This window comes from Macrotis lagotis, chromosome 4 (assembly GCF_037893015.1).
Source record: "Macrotis lagotis isolate mMagLag1 chromosome 4, bilby.v1.9.chrom.fasta, whole genome shotgun sequence".
Lineage (NCBI taxonomy): Eukaryota > Metazoa > Chordata > Mammalia > Peramelemorphia > Peramelidae > Macrotis > Macrotis lagotis.
Window position 1 is genome coordinate 112,339,431 of NC_133661.1, and position 22,080 is coordinate 112,361,510.

The 22,080-nt window shown below is 39.5% G+C and overlaps 1 protein-coding gene across 1 annotated transcript in view; it reads right to left on the minus strand.

Moving 5' to 3' along the window:
- The window catches only part of CNNM2 (cyclin and CBS domain divalent metal cation transport mediator 2), a 168,401-nt gene that overhangs the window by 13,306 nt on the left and 133,015 nt on the right, over positions 1-22,080 (minus strand). Inside the window, exons 4-8 of the mRNA XM_074236206.1 lie at positions 21,916-22,053; positions 19,908-20,077; positions 6,379-6,472; positions 5,995-6,060; positions 472-656 (exon numbers count right to left, since the gene is read on the minus strand). Coding sequence (XP_074092307.1) covers positions 472-656; positions 5,995-6,060; positions 6,379-6,472; positions 19,908-20,077; positions 21,916-22,053 — 653 coding nt within the window. The remainder of the gene's footprint in view (positions 1-471; positions 657-5,994; positions 6,061-6,378; positions 6,473-19,907; positions 20,078-21,915; positions 22,054-22,080) is intronic.

The following is a 22,080-nucleotide window of genomic DNA, read 5'->3' on the forward strand; positions in this document are numbered from 1 at the left end:
AGGGAAAGAGTCAAATTATATCAGAGGTTGACTTTTCTCCAGACAAAATCATTTCATATTTGATAGAAGACACAGGAAATTCCTGTCCCTGCCCTGCAACATGCCTCCTTCAGGCTATCTAGGGAATAAAAAATTAAACAAACAAAAAATCCCATAGATGCATATATAAAACAAGTCGTGCTGGTCCAACAGACACACATTGATGCCTGCAGGAGGCAATGTCAGAGAGCCAGGATTTCTGGTCTGGTATCTGTCCTATAGGTCACAGTTCTGGACTCATACTCAATAAACATTTACTGAAATGAACCAACTCCTTAAATGACAAAATGAACGTTTCCTTTGCTAACTCTGGTATCATGGGAAATGTATCATGTATCAATACATCCAATCAGCATTATTGGTGATAGGGTCCCCTTTAGAGAAGTTGCCTGCTGCATTTTTGTATCTTAAACCAGGTCACTATTCTCCTACCTTCACAAACTGAATGTCTGAGAGGGCTCTCACTGAGTAATCAGGGACGTACACTTGAAGGAAAGAGGAATTAAGCTGGTTGTTGCTATTCCCTAGAGTTGGGGTCACTGCATCAATCCGGTCACTTCGATTGAGAGAATCAGAATGATTTAAGCCACATGGACGAGGAGGTGACTTATTTTCAGCTGTGAAAAGAGGTAAAACACACAACTTAAATTGAGGTAGGGGTAGCCAATGATATCAGCTTTTGTTTTCCAAATGAAACATACCTGTAAATGCAGCTGACACATCTGATTGTCTAAGTCACAATTTACAGAACTGGAATCCACTGGTTGGGGTGACACAACTAATCTAAGTGAAGAGCTATGGCAGCCTCCTAGTCGGCTTCATTAAATGATTCTGTTGGCGACTTCTCTTAGCAGCAAAGATCTTGAAACTGTTTGTCATAGAAAGGGTACTTTTCTATTAGAATAAGAGCCTAACTAACTCTACTCAAGATAAGCAAGAGAAACTATGGAGAACAATTTTTCAGGATTCTTGCTAAGAATGTGTCTGCAGGTTCTTTTGCAAAGGGGGGTTTTGGAAATCTGTCATTATTAATCTTAAATTGAAGCTATCCTCCAGAAGGAGAACAATCAGTTCTTCAGAATCCACTATAAATGATTCAGCTGTGTCTTTGCTTAACCACTCAAGCACTTCTTCAAAACTCAACTGTCCCCTTGCCCTAACCCCATCATATAATGCATGGCCCCAGGAGGGGGATGGGAGTGAGGTGATCACTTCCTACTGACCCCTCAGGGCTGTTATGAAGGCAGGCAAGTAACCAGAAGCATTTATGAAGTGCCTACTATGTTCTAGGTTCTATGCTGGGCATCCTAGATACAAATCCAAAAAAGATCCCTGCCCTAGAGGAACTTACAATCTAAAGGGGCCAGATGACACCCAAAAGGGAACTGGGAAGTACCAGGATGGGAGAGTGAGGCACTGCAGCCCAGACAGAAGTGCAGTTCAGAGGGCAAAGAAGCCAGTCAGATGGGAGGTTCTGAAAGGAAATCCCCAAAGGGAGGAGGGGACCAGCTGAGCAGAGGAACATTCCAGGGTGAGGAGACTGTAGATGAAGCAAGGTGCTAAAGTCAGGAGGGGAAAGAAGCTTGAAAATACTAGAAGTCTTCCTTTAAAAAAGATCGGGGGGGGGGGGGGGGGGGGCGGCGGCTAGGTGGAGCAGTGGATAGAGCACTGGCCGGCCCTGGAGTCAGGAGTACCTGGGTTCAAATCCGGTCTCAGACACTTAATAATTACCTAGCTGTGTGGTCTTGGGCAAGTCACTTAACCTCATTTGCCTTGCAAAAACCTAAAAAAAAAATCTAGTTCTTTTCAGGAGAGTGGCACGAGATCAAATTTAGTGGAAATGCACTGAAATGAGGCTCATAATAATTTTGACTTAAAAATTGTAATTCCATCTTCTTCAAAGGTTCTTCCACATTTTATTTCAAATACAATCTATCAACTCCACAATATTTCATACAAAAAGCCATCTGGCCCTTGTCTGACTTATCTATGTCCCTCCATCTTGGGACACCCTGCTTTTAGACCTGGAGATCATCTAGTCCAATCTTCTGTATTTATAGGTGAAGCAGGGAGAAAGATTGTCTTTTTCAAGGTCACACAGGTAGTAAGTCAAAGAGCTACGCACTATACCAGGACCCCAGCTCCAGATCCTATAGGCTTTCTCCTACAATACTTATTCTATCCTCTTCAGCTAAAGAGAATACACAAATATTCCAAATGCCTGAGCACAGTGGTTCAATTTCTTCTTTTCTTCATATATTCTAGTTTATATATTCTATTTCCTTTTATGATTCCTCACAGACATTTTCCAGATCTTTCATCAGACTGGATTCTCTTCCTCTGAATATTATCCAGTTTGTTTTTTGTTTTGTTTTTTAGATTTTTCAAGGCAATGGGGTTAAGTGGCTTGCCCAAGGCCACACAGCTAGGTAATTATCAAGTGTCTGAGGCCAGATTTGAACTCAGGTCCTCCTGACTCCAAGGCCAATGCTCTATCCACTGCACCACCTAGCTGCCCCTATTATCCAGTCTTATCAACCTTATTCTTAAAATGGGAAGTCCATATCCGAATGTAATACTTTAAATGTAATATTTTATTTTTTTAAATTTATTTTTTATTCCAAGTGTAGGATTTTAACTGTTGTCAAATTTCATCTCTTTGGTGTGTGGACATTCTTCCAGGCTGATTCAAGATTTCAAATCTTTGTTTCTGGCATCCAACAGAATATCCATATTTCCCAGTTTTTAGGCAACCTCATATTTGGTAATAATACTTGTGACATCTTCATCCATGTCACTGAAAAAAGCATTTTTAATGGGATAGTGCCAGGTACCTCAGAACTCTTTAACACACCACTTTAGGAATCTAGCCTCCCTGTGGAAAATGATCCATTAAGCAATTCAGTAAGACTAAATGATTAAGGTGTGCCAAGCATTGTGGGGATATAAAGACAAAAATGAAAGATTTTCATCCCTCAGGAAGCTTACAATCAATGCTTTTTTGGCATAAGGTTGTCCAACCAGCTACAAATTCACCTTTATCTATTATTATTCAGGCTGTATTAGTCTACCTTGTCCATAAGGAGATCACAATAACCTGATGATACTTAACTGAAATCAAAATATACCACATCTGACGCATTTTCCTGGCCTATCAATCTTATTAAAAAGAAATGGAGCATAAGAGCAAGAAATGTGGCATTTTTTTTTAGTGAACTCATACTGGTACCTACAAATGATCTGTTTGGAAATTCATCTGATACTACTGTATGGGAATAACAGCAAACATCACTCTACAAGTTTTCAGAATCTACCCTTTTTGGAAAAAATCAAGTTAACATAGCTATCACCTCTGGTATTGTGTTACCTCTTTTCACCACAGTATCTTTTCTTTGAATATCCTTTAAACTGATAGGATCTCTCTCTACAATCTATAGCTTCAATTATCTTTTTTTTTGGGCAATGGGGTTAAGTGTCTTGCCCAAGGCCACATGGCTAGGTATTCAATTATCTTTTCAAGATGTTTTTCCTACCCTTCTGATTTTGGAGATAATTTTCCTCAATATAGAACAAAGATGCAAAAGAGGATTTGAGTAGTTTTGCCTCAATAAACATGCCATTTATTTCATACAGAAGTCCTTCCCCTCCTTGTCCCTTTCCTCTTTATAAGACAGATGTGTACCATTTGTAATTATAAAAGTAGAATTTCATTTTTAGGCCCTTCTATGCCTTGAGCAATATTAACTTTTTTAGTCTCAGTTATGTAATCACGGGGGCCACTAGGTAATGGGAGTGGATAGGGTGTTAAGCCTGGAGTCAGAAAGATACATCTTCCTGACTTCAAATCTGTCCTCAGACACTAGCTATGTGACCCTGGGGCAAGTCATTTAACCCTCAGTTAAGGAGTTTGCCTCAGTTCCTCATCTGTAAAATGAGCTGGAGAAGGAAATGGCAAACTTCCAGTATCTTTGCCTGGAAAACTCCAAATGGGATCATGGAGAATCAGACATGAGTGAAAACTATTGAACAACAAAACATGTTTATTATTTATTTGAATTTTCTGAAATACACTTCCCTAAAGTTTAAAAAAATGATTACTGTCAACATTCACCTTCATTTGGTTGTATGAATTTTTCTGTTACACACTTACTTTCTTTCATTGTTTTCCCAACTGGCAATTTTCTTTTTTTTTTTAATTAGGCTTAAGCACAGAAGAAAAACTTATGGCTTTTTTTTGCCTTCTAAATTTCAAGTTCACTTTTTTACTATAACTTTGTTATCTAGACATCTATCACCATAAAGTTCTTATTAAAGTTCTTATTTAATACTATTTTTTTCCCTCTGTTATTTTTCCCTTTGAATATGTGGACATTAGTTTCATTGTTGTTACTATTTTTCATCAGGTTGCTCCTTTATATTATTCCAGAATGGGATTAAGATATTCTGTTAAGTAGTCCAGGTTCACATTAGATGGAAAGTGTTTGATATCTGTTGTGTAGTCTGAGCATATGGTTTCTTTTCTTTCTTCTCTTTGGTCAAATTCATTTATTCATCAACTTCTATATCTTGTTTATCCCCCTACTTCCTGAGGATCTGTCCCCTCCTGGGTCCAGTATTTCATTTCTACCTATGGAGCCTCCATCCTCTCAAGAGGTCTTTCCCAGGTCCTTTTCCTTCTCTTCCGTCAGAAAGACCAGCTTGGGGAGGTTAGGTGGTGCAGTGGATAGAGCACTGACTGGAGTCAGGAGGACCTGAGTTCAAATCTGGTCTCAGATACCTAATGATTACTTAGCTGTGTGGCCTTGGGCAAGCCACTTAACCCCACTGCTTTGCAAAAAAAAAAAAAAAAAGTAAATCTAAAAAAAAACCAAACCAGAAAAACCAGCTTGTGTTCTGTGTTTCAAATGTAGTAGTATCAACTTTCAGTCATTCCCAATTCCTAGAAAATGTGTTGGCTGAAATTTCAAAGAAAATGTGATTTCCTTCAAGAGCAATTCAAGGTACTTTAAGGGGCTTAGCTCAGAGTCCTCCCACTCTATTTTATACAAGTTTCAAAAGAAGTTCTTTCTTAATGCCTATAAACAGCATTTCAGTGTCCTGCATGTGAACTTGAGAACTTGCTCAGATCTCTTAACTCATTTTAAAAACAAGCCAACTGTATATCCTTGTGCAAAAAAGGAAAGAATACTTTAGAAATTTTGTAGGTACCATCTATATTACAGAAAGGCATTTACTGATGCATTTGCATCCCAGAATTACTATCATAGGAAAAAATCATCTGAGAGGCCAAGCGACTTGAGGGAACAAAGCTAAGAAAACTCCTAGGTCATTAAAATATCGAATTACAAATAGCATTTTCTTTCTAGAACCCGGTGGAGAAATAGTAGTTTCTGCCTCCAAACCTGAGTAAGGAAGCAGGCAGAAGCCACAACTCAAACCCGATGTGCAATGACGTACGAGCCCTCTTCACTAGATGACTCATTTTTATCTTTTCACGTTTAAAAGAGTTAAGAAAGACGGTGGCATCAGTCTTTCCCCGGCATATGGATTCAAAGTGGCCATGCCTTGCCCCCACACATACCAAGCTCTATACTAGGCGCCTGGCTGTAGATGGAACAAGTGGTGCAGAAGCGATAAGGCTAAGTTCCTATTTTTGCCAGCTCTAAAACTCTAGAAGTGAAAGCAAAGTCGTGTCATTTTAACGAAAGAAAGACTTGAGTGTCTTCTTTGCTGTAGCCGCTGGAAGCCTCATCTGGGCACGGGCAGTGCCCCGGGGCGCCTGGCTGCCGCCGGGGGCGCGGGGCCCGCGGGGCCCTCGGCCGGCCCCCGTGCCTTGGCTCCGCGGGGCCCCCAGAGCCGGGGCGTCCACGCGGCTCCGCCACGCCTCACCCTTCCCTTTCCCGCGGTCCTGCTCCGCGGGGCCCGCCCCGGCCCCGGCCCGCCCGGCGCAGTTACCTGGAGAGCCCGCGGCCAGCAGCTCCGTCCGGTTGACCACGAAGGTGCGCGACAGGGACAGCGGAACTGCCAGAGGGAGAGGCGCGGTCAGGGCGGCGCGGCCAGGGCGGGCCGGCCCGGGGCGGGGCCCGGCATCGCGCCCGACACGCCCCGCCCCCGCCCCGCCCCCCGCGGGCCCTCTCCGCTCCAGAGCGGAAGCAGCGGCCACGCCCACGTGGCAGGCGCGGGGCGGGAATTGGTCCAATGACACCTGGTCCGGTGTGAGCCGCCCACTTCCGGCCCGCCCTCTCGGGGGCCGCGGGCCGCCGGCGGGGAGGTGAGGCGGCGCTCCGGGCCCGCCCGGGGGCGCCCGAGCACCGCCCGCGCCGCGCGGGGGGCACCTACCTGGAGCCGCCGTGAGCGCCATCACGCCGTAGTAGGAAAAAGCGCTCGCTTCGAACTTCATGCCTTCCTTGCCGGCCTCCACCTCCACCTTCCCCTGTGGGGCAAGCACAAGCCAGCGTCACCGCCGCGCCGCGCCGCGCCGCCCCGCCCCGCCCCGCCCGACGTCACGAGGGCGCGCCCCGCGCCTGCGCCGCGCCCGCCCTGGGAAGCCGCGGCCGGCACGAGGCCGGGCCTCCCCCACGCGGCCGCCCCGGCCCGCCCCCGCGGCTCCACGGAGCACCGCTAACTTGGGCCCGGGTCCTCCTCGCAAACGGAGCTCAGCCGAGATGCCGCAGCCCTTCTCCCCCACCTCCTGACACAGACCTCCCCCACTTCTCTAAACTTCATTTGTGTGGGAAGTTACATTGTGGACTTCCGAATAAACAATCAAAAAGGTCCTGCAACCAATATCATCTGCAAAAGAAACCTTTATCCAAAAAAAAAGAGGAACTTTCCAGAGTCAGTAGCACACACACATACACACCCCTACCTTTCTCATGAAATCCTTCCCCTCTTCTAAGACCACTCTCAAAAAACATTTCAAGTCCTGCTTTCTCAAGGTCTTTTTCTTTTTTTGTCTCGCCCAAGGCCACACAGCTAGATAATCACTAAGTGTCCGAGGGCGGATTTGAACTCAGGCCCTCCTGACTCCAGGGCCGGTGCTCTATCCACTGCGCCACCTAGCCGCCCCTTTAAGGAACAATTCCTCAGGTGGAGGGCAGTAGCCACTGATGGTGGAAAGGGGGCACAAGGTTCCAGTGAGACTTATCAAATAATCTAAATACTAAAGGAAGCTAGGGCTACTGGGAGGTAGAAGCAAGGCCTGAGGCATGGGGGAGGAAATATCACATACATGAACCAACAAGTCACTATACTTGGCTGAAGGGAGTAAAGCCCCAAAAAGGTAGGATTCAACCCCTTTGGAAAACAATCTAGAACCAAACCCCAACAGTCATCAAATGGCATATTTCTTAATGCCACAGTACTACTACTGGGTCTATATTTCAAATAAATAAAAGAGGGAAAACCATAAACAAAAATATTTATAGTGGCTCTACTGTTGTAGGAAAAACTAAGGGGTTTGCCCATCAGCTGGCACATATCTGACAAATTATGGTTTATGAACATCACAGAATACTACTATGTAGTAAGAAATGATAAAAGGGAAACCTGGGAAGAAGTGACCAGAACTGGCAGAACTATTTAATAACAGCAATACTTAAGAGAAAAATAATTCTGAAAGACTTCAGAAATTTGATAGATGAAATGTCAGACTCCAAAAGACTGATTAGCTGTCTCCTGACAAAGAAGTAAAGGATTCAACACAAAGAATGAGATTTATTTTTTGATATGACCGATGTGTGGATTTGTTCTTGGTTTTGTTTTTACTTTTTTTTTCTTCCAATGAAAGGGTGCTAGCAATAGGATGGTCAAGGAAGAAAGGAATGAGAAAAGGAAGGAAGAAAGAAAAATAAGGGAGGGAGAGAAGGAGGAAGGAAAAGAAAATATAAAATCACTGAAGCATTTTTTAAAAATTCACAGAAGACAAAAAATTTAAAAGAAAACACATGATCAGGATAATCTCACTTACTACATACTTACAAAGAAAAACATATATAAAAGAGATTTACAGTTTTATGTCATTATCTGTTTTACTTTGTGTATGGAAGGGCTCATTTAATATTTATTAAAATCCAGAATAAAAAAAACATTTTAAGGTAGACTGAAACCAGGTTACAAGGTATTAAAAGTCAAACAAAAGAATCTAAATTTTAATCCTAGAAGAGGGGCTCAAAGAGTTTCTTGAGCAGGAGAGTGATGGCAGATCTGTGCCATAAGAATATCAACTCGGTAGCTGTGTGAAGGATTAGGGAGGGGAGAACGTAGAGGCAAGGAGATCAATTGGGAGGCAAGGGTTGGTAAGGATAGGGATAGATTTGAGAGACACAAGCATCAACAGGAGTAACAAAAAATATCTAGCCTGGGGGAAGAAAACACTTGGGAACGGCATGATAACTATCTTTAAATATTTAAAGGAATTCATTGCAAGAAAGTTTCAAGTTGGATTCAGAAGACCACTTATCTGGGTTGTTATAGAAGGGATTCTTGTTCAGGTTGTCAGTTGATTTTTGAGATCTCTTTCACCTCTGAGATAAAATCTATGTCTTATATCATAAGTCAAATATAATATCTTACAAATACCATATGGTCATTTGTGGTAAGCACCTAGTGACAGACATTAGAAACAACAGGAGAAATTCAGAGGAAAGGATTATCAGGGAAGCCTCCCCCTCACCCAACTATGGAGGATTTGAATTGAGCCTTGTAGGATGAATAAGATTTGGAGAGCACATTCCATGGAGGAGACAATGATCCTAGGAACTGAGATTCTAAAAAGTTGGAAGATGGCTCAATAAACTATTAACATGAGCAATTATAGTATGGAATTGAAAGCAAAGAGGTCATGCAAACTAGAATTAGAATTTCCAGTAAAAGGACATCTCTGCCTTAGCCACACACCCTCACCTACTTGGTACCTTGCTTCCTCCTCTTACTCTCACCTATTTATAGAACTGCTTGAATGTGCCAAGTCCTGGAAACAACCTATCACAAGTTTATGGAGAAATCCCTCTTCCTATTATTGGTTAAAGGCACTGGGCATGAGGCTCTCTGGTAATATCTCTAATGTTATCTCTTCCCTATTCTTCTCCATCTCAACATAGGGAGTAGGAGTGGGGAAGGTGGTGGTGGTGGTCATTGTGCTACCCTAGCTTTGGGGGGGGGGGGGGTTTGACATTGTTCCAGTTTTTTGTTTTGTATTGTTGTGGGGGGGTTTGGGTGGGGGAGAGAGATGCTCTGATTCTTTCCTCCATGCTCACTTGAGATGTCCATTGTTAAGTCACATATCTTCCCTATATTACCACATCTTAAAGTGCATGAAGTGGTGATATGGACAATGCAGACTTGGAGTTAGGAAGACATGAATTCAGATCTCACTTACACATTTACTAGCTCTATTATCCTGAGAGGTAAGGCCCAACTGGCTTCTCTCTGTCACAGTTTCATTTGTAAAATGGGGATAATATTAATATCTACCTCCACAAAGTTGTAAGAATCAAATAAGATGATGTATAAAGTACAAAGTACTTAGTAACTCTTGAAGTCCTATTAAATGCTATTACTATTGATGCTGCTGCTGCTGCTCTCAGCACTGATTGATTCATCTAATTCTTCTCTGAAGTCCCTTTAAATCTCAGTAATGGACCAGTATGTGTATCTATGGGAATCCAGAGTGGGTACATGAGGAACTTTCTGATGAACTCAGATTTCATTATTATTGAAATATTTTGTTTTTATATCATTTATATCATTTTTGAATATATTCCTTCCCTCCCCTCCCCAAGAGTCATTTAAAAACTCAGTTCAGAAAAACCAACCAACACATCCACTGGGCCTGATAGTATGTGAAATATTCCATTATCCATGGTCCTCTCCATCAATGAAAAGAATGGAGGGAAATCTATTTCTCCAACTCTTTTCCAGGTTCAAGTTTAGTTACTATAGACTATTCCATTTTGTCTTGTTTCTTAAATTACTTTTTAAAAGGACATATAGATAATATAAATAATAGTACATATCAGAAAGAATTAACAAATGGAATGGAACTTTAAGAATAGAGCCTATAATGTGTAAATTCTGAATGAGTTAAAGTTTATAAAAACCAATAAAGCTACAAAAATATTTTGTGTTATGAACAAAGTTTCGGTCTGAAAACAAAAAATGGTTAATGGTGAACTGAAACTCAAGGAGATAGGAGCTAGCTACTTTAACGAGTTCAAGTCACTTGGCTCAGACAAATTACATACCAGACAACTGAGATTGCTGAATCACCATGATCTTTGAGAAATGGTGAAAGACTGAAGAGAAGCAATGAAATTGGATATGGGCAATAATCCAATTTTCAAAAAATGACAAAAAGGTGAATTCTACTAAGTTACACACAGGTAAGTCTGATGTCCAGACGTCAAAGCTTCCAAGGATCCATGATCTCAGTTGGATAACAAATGCAAGGCATGAGGAAGCTTTTGTTTTAAAAGAGATCGATAAATAATAAAATATTTATTTAAGAATACTGTGGGAAAGGTTTCATAATAACTCAAAGTAAGTACTGTTTATTAATGAAACACAAATATCAAATACTGTGGGGAACTTTGACTCAAAGCAAGGGAAGACTTTATAATCCTTCAAGCTGTCAAAAAAGTAGAGGATGATGTAATGGGGAGACTGACTAGATGGTGGCTGCTGCGCAGGTTCTTTCTAAAGGTAAGTCTTTTTGATGAAAAAAGGTAAAAACATCACTTGTACAAAAAAATATTCATAGCAGCCCTGTTTGTGGTGGCAAAGAATTGGAAATCAAGTAAATGTCCTTCAATTGAGGAATGGCTTAGCAAACTGTAGTATATGTATGTCATGGAACACTATTGTTCTATTAGAAACCAGGAGGGATGGGAAATCAGGGAAACCTGGAGGGATTTGCATGAGCTGATGCTGAGTGAGATGAGCAGAACCAGAAAAACACTGTACACCCTAACAGCAACATGGGGGTGATGATCAACCTTGATGGACTTGCTCATTCCATTAGTGCAACTATCAGGGACAATTTGGGGCTATCTGCAATGGAGAATATCGTCTTTATCCAGAGAAAGAGCCATGGAGTTTGAACAAAGTTCAAGGATTATTCCCTTTAATTTAGGGGAAAAAAACAGATATAACAGATATCTTATTGTCTGATCTTGTTACCTCTTAGAATTCTTGTCTCTTCTCTAAGGATGATTTCTCTCTCATCACACTCAGTTTGGATCAATGTACAACATGGAAACAAAGTAAAGACTGACAGATTGCTTTCCATAGGGGTGGGGGGAGGGAAGTAAAGATTGGGGGGGGGGAATTGTAAAACTCAAATAAAATCTTTAATAAAAAAAAAAAGAAAATACCATCCACATACAGAGATATTGAGTCTGAATGGGAAAAAAATAAAGTTTTTTTTAACTCCATGATAAACCTTCTGAGATCCTCTTTAACAACAGTGAGTGCAGATGCTTCACTATAATGTTATTTATTCATTTCCACATCCATATCTTAGCCATTGTCCTTTCACACTTCCTGGGCACCACTGCATCACACAGTTTGTCTTTTCTCTTTCACTCTTGTCACTATTGTCCAGGTCACCTCCACTCCTTATCAGGCAATTTCTGGTAATACATTACAGACTACTTAAGTCTGTCATACATCTATCCACTGCCCATTGGTTGATCGATTTGATTTGGCCGACTGTGCATTCTACCCACCCCATCACCCAGCCACCCAAATTTAGAGACGAGTATCTATGTGCATGCACATAGATACTCGTCTCTAAATTTGAGTGGCTAGGATGGCAGGTCTGGAGTCAGAAAGATTCTTCAATGGCTTCAGTCATTTACTAGCTATGTGACCCTGGGCAAATCACTTAATCCTGTCTGTCCTGGGTTCCTTATCTATAAATGATCTAGAGAAGGAAAAGGTAGAAGATATCAAAGGCAGAACTTGAAGCCAAGTCTTCCTGAATTTGAGGAGGCCAACTTCCAATGCTCTTACTATATAACACTGTGTACAAGTACATACACAAATGTGGACATATATGAATATATTTCATTAACACACATAATATTTATTGTGAGGATTATGGTGTGTTTGATTTCCACAACAATGTGAAGGGAAATTGTTAGTGTATATTACAAAGAATGGGGTGTGCCTGTGATTGTACCTATAGGCAGGTATGTGAGTGTAAAACAAAGGAATTGATTCCAATCTGATCAGACCTGAGATTAGATCAGATCTGCTCCATCTGAGTCCTGAGTTAACCTAGGGCTTCTGTCCTTTACCAGTGTACCTGCCCAAGGAAGATCATGCATATTCCTGTTCACCCCCCTGTGCTCATTAGTGTAATGAACAGGTAGGGAAAACATATGGGGGTGAATATTTCAATTAGATTGTGAACCTGGCCAATAATTGGCATGAAGGGGAGGAGCAAGCCTTTCATACTACATATAAGACTCAGTACTGTCAAAATTTGGGGCCCCCTTTCATTAGGAGAGGAGGTCCTTCTTTGCAAAAATGAATTAATAAAAACCATTTAAATCACTCTGGACTAAATATTTCTAATGATGAGCCATTGATAACATATTTATCTACAATCTGATTTCATATATATAAAATATATACATATATTTTACATATATGTGTAAAGCAAGACTTGATTAATGTAGCATCAAAGTAGTCAAGGTATGAGAAGAATTTTTAAATGAGGGAGTAGTCAATTTTTACACAGTAGTCAAGTAAAATATAAAAGGCCTAGAATTGATGATGATGAGGAGTTGATTAGAAACCTTCAAACAGCTAGTTTCATTAGAATGAATGAAACAGAAGCTATCTTATAGGGGCAAATGGATTACGTGACGGTGGTGAAGATACTAGGGGAAGTAGAAGACTTGGAGAAGACTCAAGGGAATGGTACAAGAATTGGCCTTGGAAAGGAAAATGGCTTTCTCTTTGAGATATAAAAGAGCAAAAACTGGAGGCAGAGTCAAGATGGTGGAGAAAAGACAGGGATTGGCCTGAGCTTTCCCATAAATTCCTCCAAATAGAGTGGTATCTTGATACTCATCAGCTTCAGAACTCAAACCCATTACTCATCGCATTTTGACGAGGAAAAATGGTTCAGTGCTTGGTGCTAGAGACTCATCCCTCTTGCTAGAACTTGTATGAGTCTCGATATTGCCTCACCCTCACCCATCCTACCCCCACCCCAGCTCCCCACAAGAGAAAATGCTTAGCTGCTTGTTGCTGACTTGCCACTTGGTGTTCCTCTCTCTACTAGATGAAACAGAGGTTTACTATTAGTCTCACTCTAGCTCACAAACAGTACAGAGCTCAGTCTAAGTCCACTTGCTCATTGTTTGAGCCTTGATTGGTTCAGAGAGAATGTAAATGAAAATTTTTTCTGGTTTGGCTAAAAGTCCTGAGGACCTCCCCTCCCAGACAGATTTTTTTTTCTGATCCTGAAAAAGAAGTTTTTCTATGCTTCTTTTCTTACCTGTCTTAATTACTAAGAAACCTCAAGAGTCTTGCCCTCTCAATTTAATATATTTATTTGTTTTGGACTAAGCAAAAGAGGCCATTCTTGGCTTCTTTGCCTCATTTCTCTCTTACCTAGCTTAATAAGTGAACGAACTTTGCCTCAGTCAAACTGTGACCAAAGTCTTCCAGTATATCCAAGGTCACATCCAATTGTCCTGATCCATATTTGACCACTGGACCTGGGTGGTTCCAGAGGAGAAAGTGAGACTGGTGACTCTGCATAGCATCCATCTAACTCAAATCTCATTCAGTTGTATGTCATGGTCCTTTTCAAGAGTAAAGGATAAAACCCATTATGCCAGAAACTTCTCTCTGTACTGGTAAAGTGAAGTTAAATTTTATTTTATTTTTACATAATTAATTGTTTCTTATTCATGTTAGTTTTAAGGTTCTGTATTATGAAACAACCTTATTACTTAATATTAGCCCAGCAAAATGTGAGAGTTCTGGGGAACTTTTATGAATTACTTCTAATGACATTAATTCTTATGGAAAAAAATTACTTCCCTATTTGTCAGTTTCATTATTCATTAAAACTTCTGGAATGAATTAATGATGAGTATCAAGGTACCTCAAAAACCTTTAAATTATAACTCTAGAGCAGTAGAAACCAGAAAAAGATGGAGTGAAACAATTTTCCAGCCCAGGTCAACTTAGAAAGTCATCAGGAGAGTCTGATGTGCATCAGGCTAAGAGAAGAGAACAGTGCAGTTGAGGCCACATCAATGTAGACCAGGGTTCAACAAACCAGAAGGAGACCTTGGGAGCCACTGAATCAGCAAGGGCAGTGGCAGGGGTTGCTTCCTGAGCTCATAGCCCACAGATGGTACAGGAGTCAAACAGCTGGTTTGAAGGAGATTACAGGGATCATTTTGCTGAGACAGGACTCTGTTGCTTTGCCCATACTCAGATCCTGTTCATAATCCTGGGTACAGTTCCAGGGCAAGGAGAAGTAGCAGCACACTAGAGCTTGCAAATACATGGGAGTGGGGACCCTCCTTACAGTTCCAAGGTAGTGTGTAGGGGGCAACCAGATGGCACAGTGGATAGAGCACCAGCCCTGAAGTCAGGAGGACCTCAGTTCAAATCTGGCCTCAGACACTTAATAATTACTTAGCTGTATGGCCTTGGACAACTTAACCCCATTGCCTTGCAAGAATAAAATAAAATTTTTAAAAAGATGTAATAAGAAAGGTAGGAAGGCTTGCTAGGGTAAGGAGGGGTTTGAATGCCCTTTTTATATTTGTTCTTAGACATGACTGGAATTTGTTGAATAGGGCAGAGGAGGGATATGGTCAGACCTGTATTTTATCAGCTGAGTGGAGAATGGATTGGACTGGTGAGAGAATTAATTTAGGGAAACCAATCAGAAAATTACTACAGTAGTTCAGGTAGGATATGAAGGCCTAGAGCCAATGTCAACCAGAAAGAAGTTCTACTGGTTCAGAAGCACACCAGGTTTCCCTTTGGTCTGGGACTTTTGCCTTGGTTATTCATCTTCACTGACTTCAGAGCCCTGAAGCTTCTGCTTGCTTCTGAACCTACTACCACTACCTTTAGTTTCCCCTCACTGGGAATGTAAACCGGTCCCTATGATTTGGAATGTAGTAATGGGCAAAAAAGCTTCCAGTTGGCACCAGTACCTGTTGAAATGCTCTGATATGGGTCTGGAAATACTCTGGGAAGGTTCTGAGACCTCTGTTTTTTCAGGTAAACAGGTTTTTGCTATCGTAGAAAACACCTCATATAGTATCAGACACCATCCTCAGTGTTCATAGACTACTCTGTCTTTCTCTCTGTTCTGATCTAGGCTGGAAAAATGACTCACTTTATCTTTGGTTTGTATTCCCTCAACAGGATTTGATCTGACATGTTTTCTAGGAGGAGCTGGTTTGTTTGTATCTTTGTTTTGTTTTGTTTGGGGGGGGGTAAGGTTACTCTATGGCTTCCTTCTATTCTGCTATCTTGGTCCCACCTCTAGAAAGTAAATTCTTCAAGCAGTTGGCTATCCTGAAAGAGATTAAGATCACCCAGTTCTATCATTTTATAGCCAGTACCAGCTTAGCACTCACAGCTAGAAAATTCTCTTAACATTATCTTTTTTTTTTTGTTTTCTCTCTCTCTCTCTGCAAGACAGCAGAGTTGAATGACTAGCCCAATGTCACACAGCTAGGTAATTATTAAGTATCTAAGGCCAAATTTGAAAAATGGAAAATTTGTTAGGAATATTTACTAATTATCTTCCTAAAAGGATAATATATTTGTTAACCAGACAAATTGCTTAATGGGCAGAGGTTTTAAAATATGGCTACCATGTTGTAAACACATCTAAACATTCTAGAAAGCAATTTGGAACAATATTCAAAGAGCTGTAAAACTGCATTCCCTTTGATCCAATAATACCACTATTAGGTTTGTATTCCAGAGATCTTTTTTTTTAAAGATGAAAAAATATTTATAGCAGTTCTTTTTGTTATGGGGCAAAGAATTCGAATTTGAGGGGATGTCCTGAATGGGTGAACAAGTTGTAATATATAATTGTATATATAATATATAATTGTAATGAAATCTACTATGCTATAGGAAATGACAAGCAGGATAGTTTCAAAAGCCTGAACTTACATGAATTGATGCAACATGAAGTGAGCAGAACCAGGAGAACATTGTACACAGTAACAACAATAATGAAAGATTATCAACCATGAATGTCTTAGTTACTCTCAGTAATGATACAAGATAATTTCAAAAGACTTATGATAAAAATTGCTATCCATTTCCAGAGAAAGAACTGATGGAGTCTGAATGCAGATTGAAATATGCTATTTTTCTTTCTTTCGTTCTGTTTGGTCTATGTTTTCTTTTACAACATAACTAATACGGAAATATATTTTGCTTGATTGCACATGTATAAAACCTATATCCAATTGTTTACCATTTCAGGGTGGGAAAAAGAGAGGGAGGGAGAGAATATGGAACTTAAAATTTTTTACAAGTATGTTAAAATTGTTTTTACATAATTGGGAAGAATAAAATATTATTCAAAAAGAAAAAAAGAAAAAAGGCTGCTATATAAGAATTTCACACACATCAACAAAATAATAAGTATCTATGATGTAGTAGAGAGAGAGAGAGAGATGGTCTTAGAGTCAGGAAGACTTAGCTTCAGATCCTATCTCTGAGACCAGAAGCAAGTAAGTCACTTAACCAATCAGTGCTTTCTCCAGGACTGTAAGTTATGAAGAAGTTGTGATGTTGCTTCGTGGAGGAAATTTACACATGCAGCTCTCTATACTTGAAAATTAGATGTAACTGGGGAGGAATTGATTGTTTCCTGAGACTTTTAGGAGAGGAAAATGAAGAGAGGGTAAAATGAATATACTTGTGTAGAAAGGAGGAAGAAGAGGGTGAATCTTGCTATTTCTCATAATTGTGCTATGTAAGAAGAGTCTACCAACATTAGACTGAAGTGTACAGAACCAGGAGAAAAATTTATAAAGGGAGAACAAAACTGTAATTAAAAAAAAAACTTTAAATAGCTTAAGAACTCTGTCTGCAATGGAGAATACCATCTGTATCCAGAGAAAAAACGGTGGAGTTTGAACAAAGACCAAGGACTATTAACCTTTAATTTAGAAAAAGAAAACTGATATCTTATTGTCTGATCTTGCTATCTCTTATACTTCATGTTTCTTCCTTAAGAATATGATTTCTCTCTCATCACATTCAATTTGGATCAGTATATACACCATGGAAACAATGTAAAGACTGGTAAACTGCCTTGTGTGGGGGGTGGGGGGAGGGAAGTAAGATTAGGGGAAAAAAATTTTAAAACTCAAAATAAATAAAATCTTTATAATTAAAAAAAGCCTTAAGAACTCTTATCAATGCAATGAAACATCCTGGCTTCAGGAATCATATGATGAAGCATGTTACACCTCTTGACTGAGTTTTAATGTCTCAAAGTATAGAGAGAATCAGACATTTGCAGAACAGTCACTGGATAGTCTAGCTTTCTTTTATTGTGGTTATTTGCTACAAGAGGTGTTTTGTTTTCTTTTTTCTCTCTCAGTTTTTAATTGGAGATGGGGATTGAAGAGTTGGTGTTGCCAAAAGGGGGGCAACTGAAACATTTTTTAAATTCACAGAAAGGAACAAAAGGAAGCACAAATTGGATACTTCTGAAAGTAATTTGTGGAATTATTATATACTTTTTTATTTAATGCAAATTTTATGACACTGAGGATCACTGTTTCATACACAACTTTTTGTATTCTACTGTGTATATGGAATTGATCCTTTTTAAAAAAGGTTTTTAAGTTCAGAATAAAAAATCAAATTAAAAATTAAAGATAAAAAATAAAATAACAAATACAGACCCTCTCTCCCTCCCCCAAATCAACAAAGCAATGTTAATACAAACTATATTGAGGACACAGGTGTAATTCTTTTTTTTTTAGGGTTTTTTTTTTTTTGCAAGGCAAATGGGGTTAAGTGGCTTGCCCAAGGCCACACAGCTAGGTAATTTTTAAGTGTCTGAGCCCGGATTTGAACCTAGGTACTCCTGACTCCAGGGCCAGTGCTTTATCCACTATACCACCTAGCTGCCCCCAGGTGCAATTTTTTAGATCAGATTAGATAATAAAACAGCATTTATGACAATGAAATCCTAATTATATGTAGAGGAGAGAAAAACAATGAATAGCTGTACTGTTTACAATATTACTATAGAGATTCACAAAGTCAAAGGTCTTTTTCTAAATAGTAAATGGTTTTCACCATTATTCATATTTTCTATTTCAGAATAGATCAACTACCCCACTTGAAAAATTAATGTTTGCTTTGTTCCCTTTTTGTAGTTAACAATAGAGTTCCTAAGGGCTGTCAGAGTTTGAAATTTCTATAAGTTCAAAAGAAAAAAATGCATTTAGAATTCAAGAATTCAATTTAAATATCTTGGGGAGGTGGGGAGAACATTTTACTAAAATGCATTTTGAAAACTATCTCTACATGTAATTGAAAAAAAATAAAATACCATTTTTTTAAAGGTTTTTGCAAGGTAATGGGGTTAAGTGGCTTGCCTAAGGCCACACAACTAGGTAATTATTAAATGTCTGAGCCCGCATTTGAACTCAGGTACTCCTGACTCCAGGGCCGATGCTTTATCCACTGCGCCACCTAGCTGCCCCATAAAATACTATTAAGATTAAAAAAATAAAAATAAGAAAGCAACTTGGAAAAAAAGAATTCGAGGGTGAACCAGGCCTGTTGCTATAGTAGCTATCAAATTACTGAGAGACCCACCAAACTGAGGTATCATAGAAAACGTTTTATGAAAATTACAGGTAAGTCTTAAATGCAAAACATTTTTTAGAATCATTCATTCCTTGCTCATCCAGAGGGTCACACATCAATACAAACCTCTCTAATTTTCCTAAGCAGAAGAAAAAGCTTAAGAGTTACTTTCAATTAAGTCATTCCTGCTTATGAACAATGATTTTGTTCCCTGGATTTAATCCCCATTCCTCACTCCTACTTTCTCCAACTCTGTTCCAGAATACACCAAACCATGGTTCAGAAATTAGAAAACTACATTAAGATTATGAAGGTACAAAAAACCTTAGGGAATCTTTGAAATATTGTAGAAATAACCAAAATCTAATAGGAGAACAAGGCAGATTCAAAGAGTTAGTTGTCCATTCTCCCACTAGATCCTTTTATTCTAAAGCACTAGATTGTCATGGGTCCTGCTGAATCTGTCTTTTCATTTTAGGCTAAGTTTTATAGGATAATGTCTTCATAGTGAAGGAAGGTAAGGGTTGGTGTCAGAAACCAAGTATCATCAAGGAAAAATCTGGAATATCAGATAGATGTTAGAGATAGAGAAATGGTCTCTTTGGAATCCAGGAAAACCAAACTAATATTTGGATGAAGGTTACTATGAAATATATACCAATTAGCCATTAGCCATTCTGGTCAAATTATGGTTTGTATCAGTTGAGTTTACCTTCTGAAACTCTTCATCAAGTTCAACCACACTAATAATCTTTATTTGACTCAATACTTTTGATAATTACTTCAAGCTTTCCAGTCAAAGATATGGATTACTGCCACTACTTTTTTTCCAGAGCTATTTGCAGATACAGAGAAATTAAAATAGGGATACCACTTAAGAGCTTCCCCTAGCTAAGATGATGTGAAGCAGGATATGGAACCTTGGCTTTTGTTCATCTAGTGTTAGCTTGCTTAAAAAGCCTAATTAGGTGGAAGAATGAAGGGTAACAAAAGAGATATTACTATTAAATAGTTCTTCTGACCTGCAAAATGAGAACGAAGTAGTCTACAGGTTTGTTTCGCTGGTAGAGGTAGTATTCTGGGGCTTTCTTGTTCTTCTCATCATACTTCAGCTCCTGGATGACATTGGGATGTTTTAGCAGCCTTAGAAGGATCTTCTCTGACATCTGGGACGGGCTAAATGCTTCTACTTCTACAGATATAAACACAACTTGATATTACATTGTGTGAGAAGGAATAGTATAAATTAAAACTAAAGTGAGTAAAAAGAGATCATGGATGCAAAATGATGCATTAATAACAATGAAATTTCTGCTTGTTGATCCACTAGGGGTTCGATCACCTAGATCCTAGGAGAATTAAAAAAAAAACTGAACTCTCTTAGGTGTCATTTTCATTTCTTTTTATTACCCTGATTCATTTATTAATTTTCATTTTCATGAAAAGTCACACCTGACCTCCCAGTCAGAAAAAAAAGATTATCAACCTGATTATCAAAGCAGATTCCCTGATCTAGCCCTAGTATGCCTTTTTCAAATCATACCACAGTTTGTCTGACAATGACTAGAAGAGCATAGATCAAGTCCAAGGGCAGGAGGTGCCTAAAGTTATAGGAGTAGTCTCCTGTTCTTTGTATTTCTGTTTATCTTTATCTTGTTTCTCTTCTCCCATCTTTTTTCTTCCCTCATTCGTCCTCTCTTTTACTCTCCTCTCCTTTCCCCTTCACTCTCTTCTATCTACCCCCCCTTTTCCCCTTCCTTCCCACATCTTTACACAATATCTTGTGCTATCAGAATTTCCTTTACACAATTTTTCTTTATTTTGACATTACTAGAAATAAAAGTGTAGAGGTTTAGAGGTAAGCAAAGAAGACAATCACAGTCTAATATATGCATTCAACTTATGATTTTTTTTAAAAAAATCACAGTTGTTATTGCACTTGGGAAAATGTGATTTTGTTATGATAAGAATACCAATTATTAGGGCTGTATTTGACCAGGCCTACAGTACAACCTAAAGCCAGATAATAAACAACTTTATTTGCTTTAGTTTTGAATAAAGGTTCCTAGATGGCAGAGAACAATGACATCAGAATTTCAAAACTGCATAATAATAATGATGAGTTAAACTTAATGTTTGTTCTTTTCTCAAACCATAAGAATGTGTTTGGAAATTTCAAACACAAAAATTGTAAATCCCATTTTTCTTCTTTTCAAAATATTTTCCAGCACACTATGTGCTATTGTCAGGGGCCGCGTGGATGTAGTCTTCGAAGTAGTCGGTGGCCAGTTCCAGATTTCCTTCTAAGCCTCTTGCTAGATAGATAAAGCTTACCCCTCCCCTAAGGGGCCATGGAGGGAGTATGGGAAACAGTCTTTTTGGTGTATTCAACCTTGACTTCTGCATCAGTCAGTGCCGGCTACATTGGTGGGTTGGGTAACATGAGTATTTGTCTAATGGAAATAGATTCAATGCACCATTTTTTTTTTTTTTTGGAAAGAGGCCATGGAGAAATTCATGTATTCTTGTTTTCATTAAAACTAGTAGAGTCAAAGATTTTATTTTGAAAATCTACCTGTTTTACAAATTGGTGAGGTTGTGTTACCTCACCATACTTCTTCCCAGGCAAGTTAAATAAAAGCGACTTGGTCAACTGCCTGAATCAAACAGACCAGATGATGTCCAGGTCCCATGACTTGATCCCCTACTCCACAAAAGCAGGCTCTATACCGTGGGGTTTATTTGCGAGCAGATAACCTGATGAACTGTACATGCAGGGTGGCAGCACTAACGTTCATCCTTACCTTTCAGACCAATTTAAAGTTACTGGTCCACCCCTGGTAAATGTCTCAGAGGGTTCATGCCGACACTGAACACAGGAGAGGAGAGAGTTTAAAAAGAAAAACAAAACAAAACAAAACACAAAAGTGGCATTATTTGTCACCCCATTTCCCAGAGCCCCCCCACAGACCACCCTTGTCTTGGCCGGTGAGAAACAAGAGATTCCAAACCGTGATAAGCGCCACTTGCCTGTTGCTAGGAAACGGTGCATTGCCAGGAGCAGCTGTGGTGATATTTTAACCTTCATTTCACTGTCTGTCTGCTTGAAGGCAGAGAAATCTTGCTTCCTTTCCCGGTGGGCTACTTTCTTTTTAGTCCTATTATCAGCTGGGGAAGGGGAAGGTAAACAAGGAG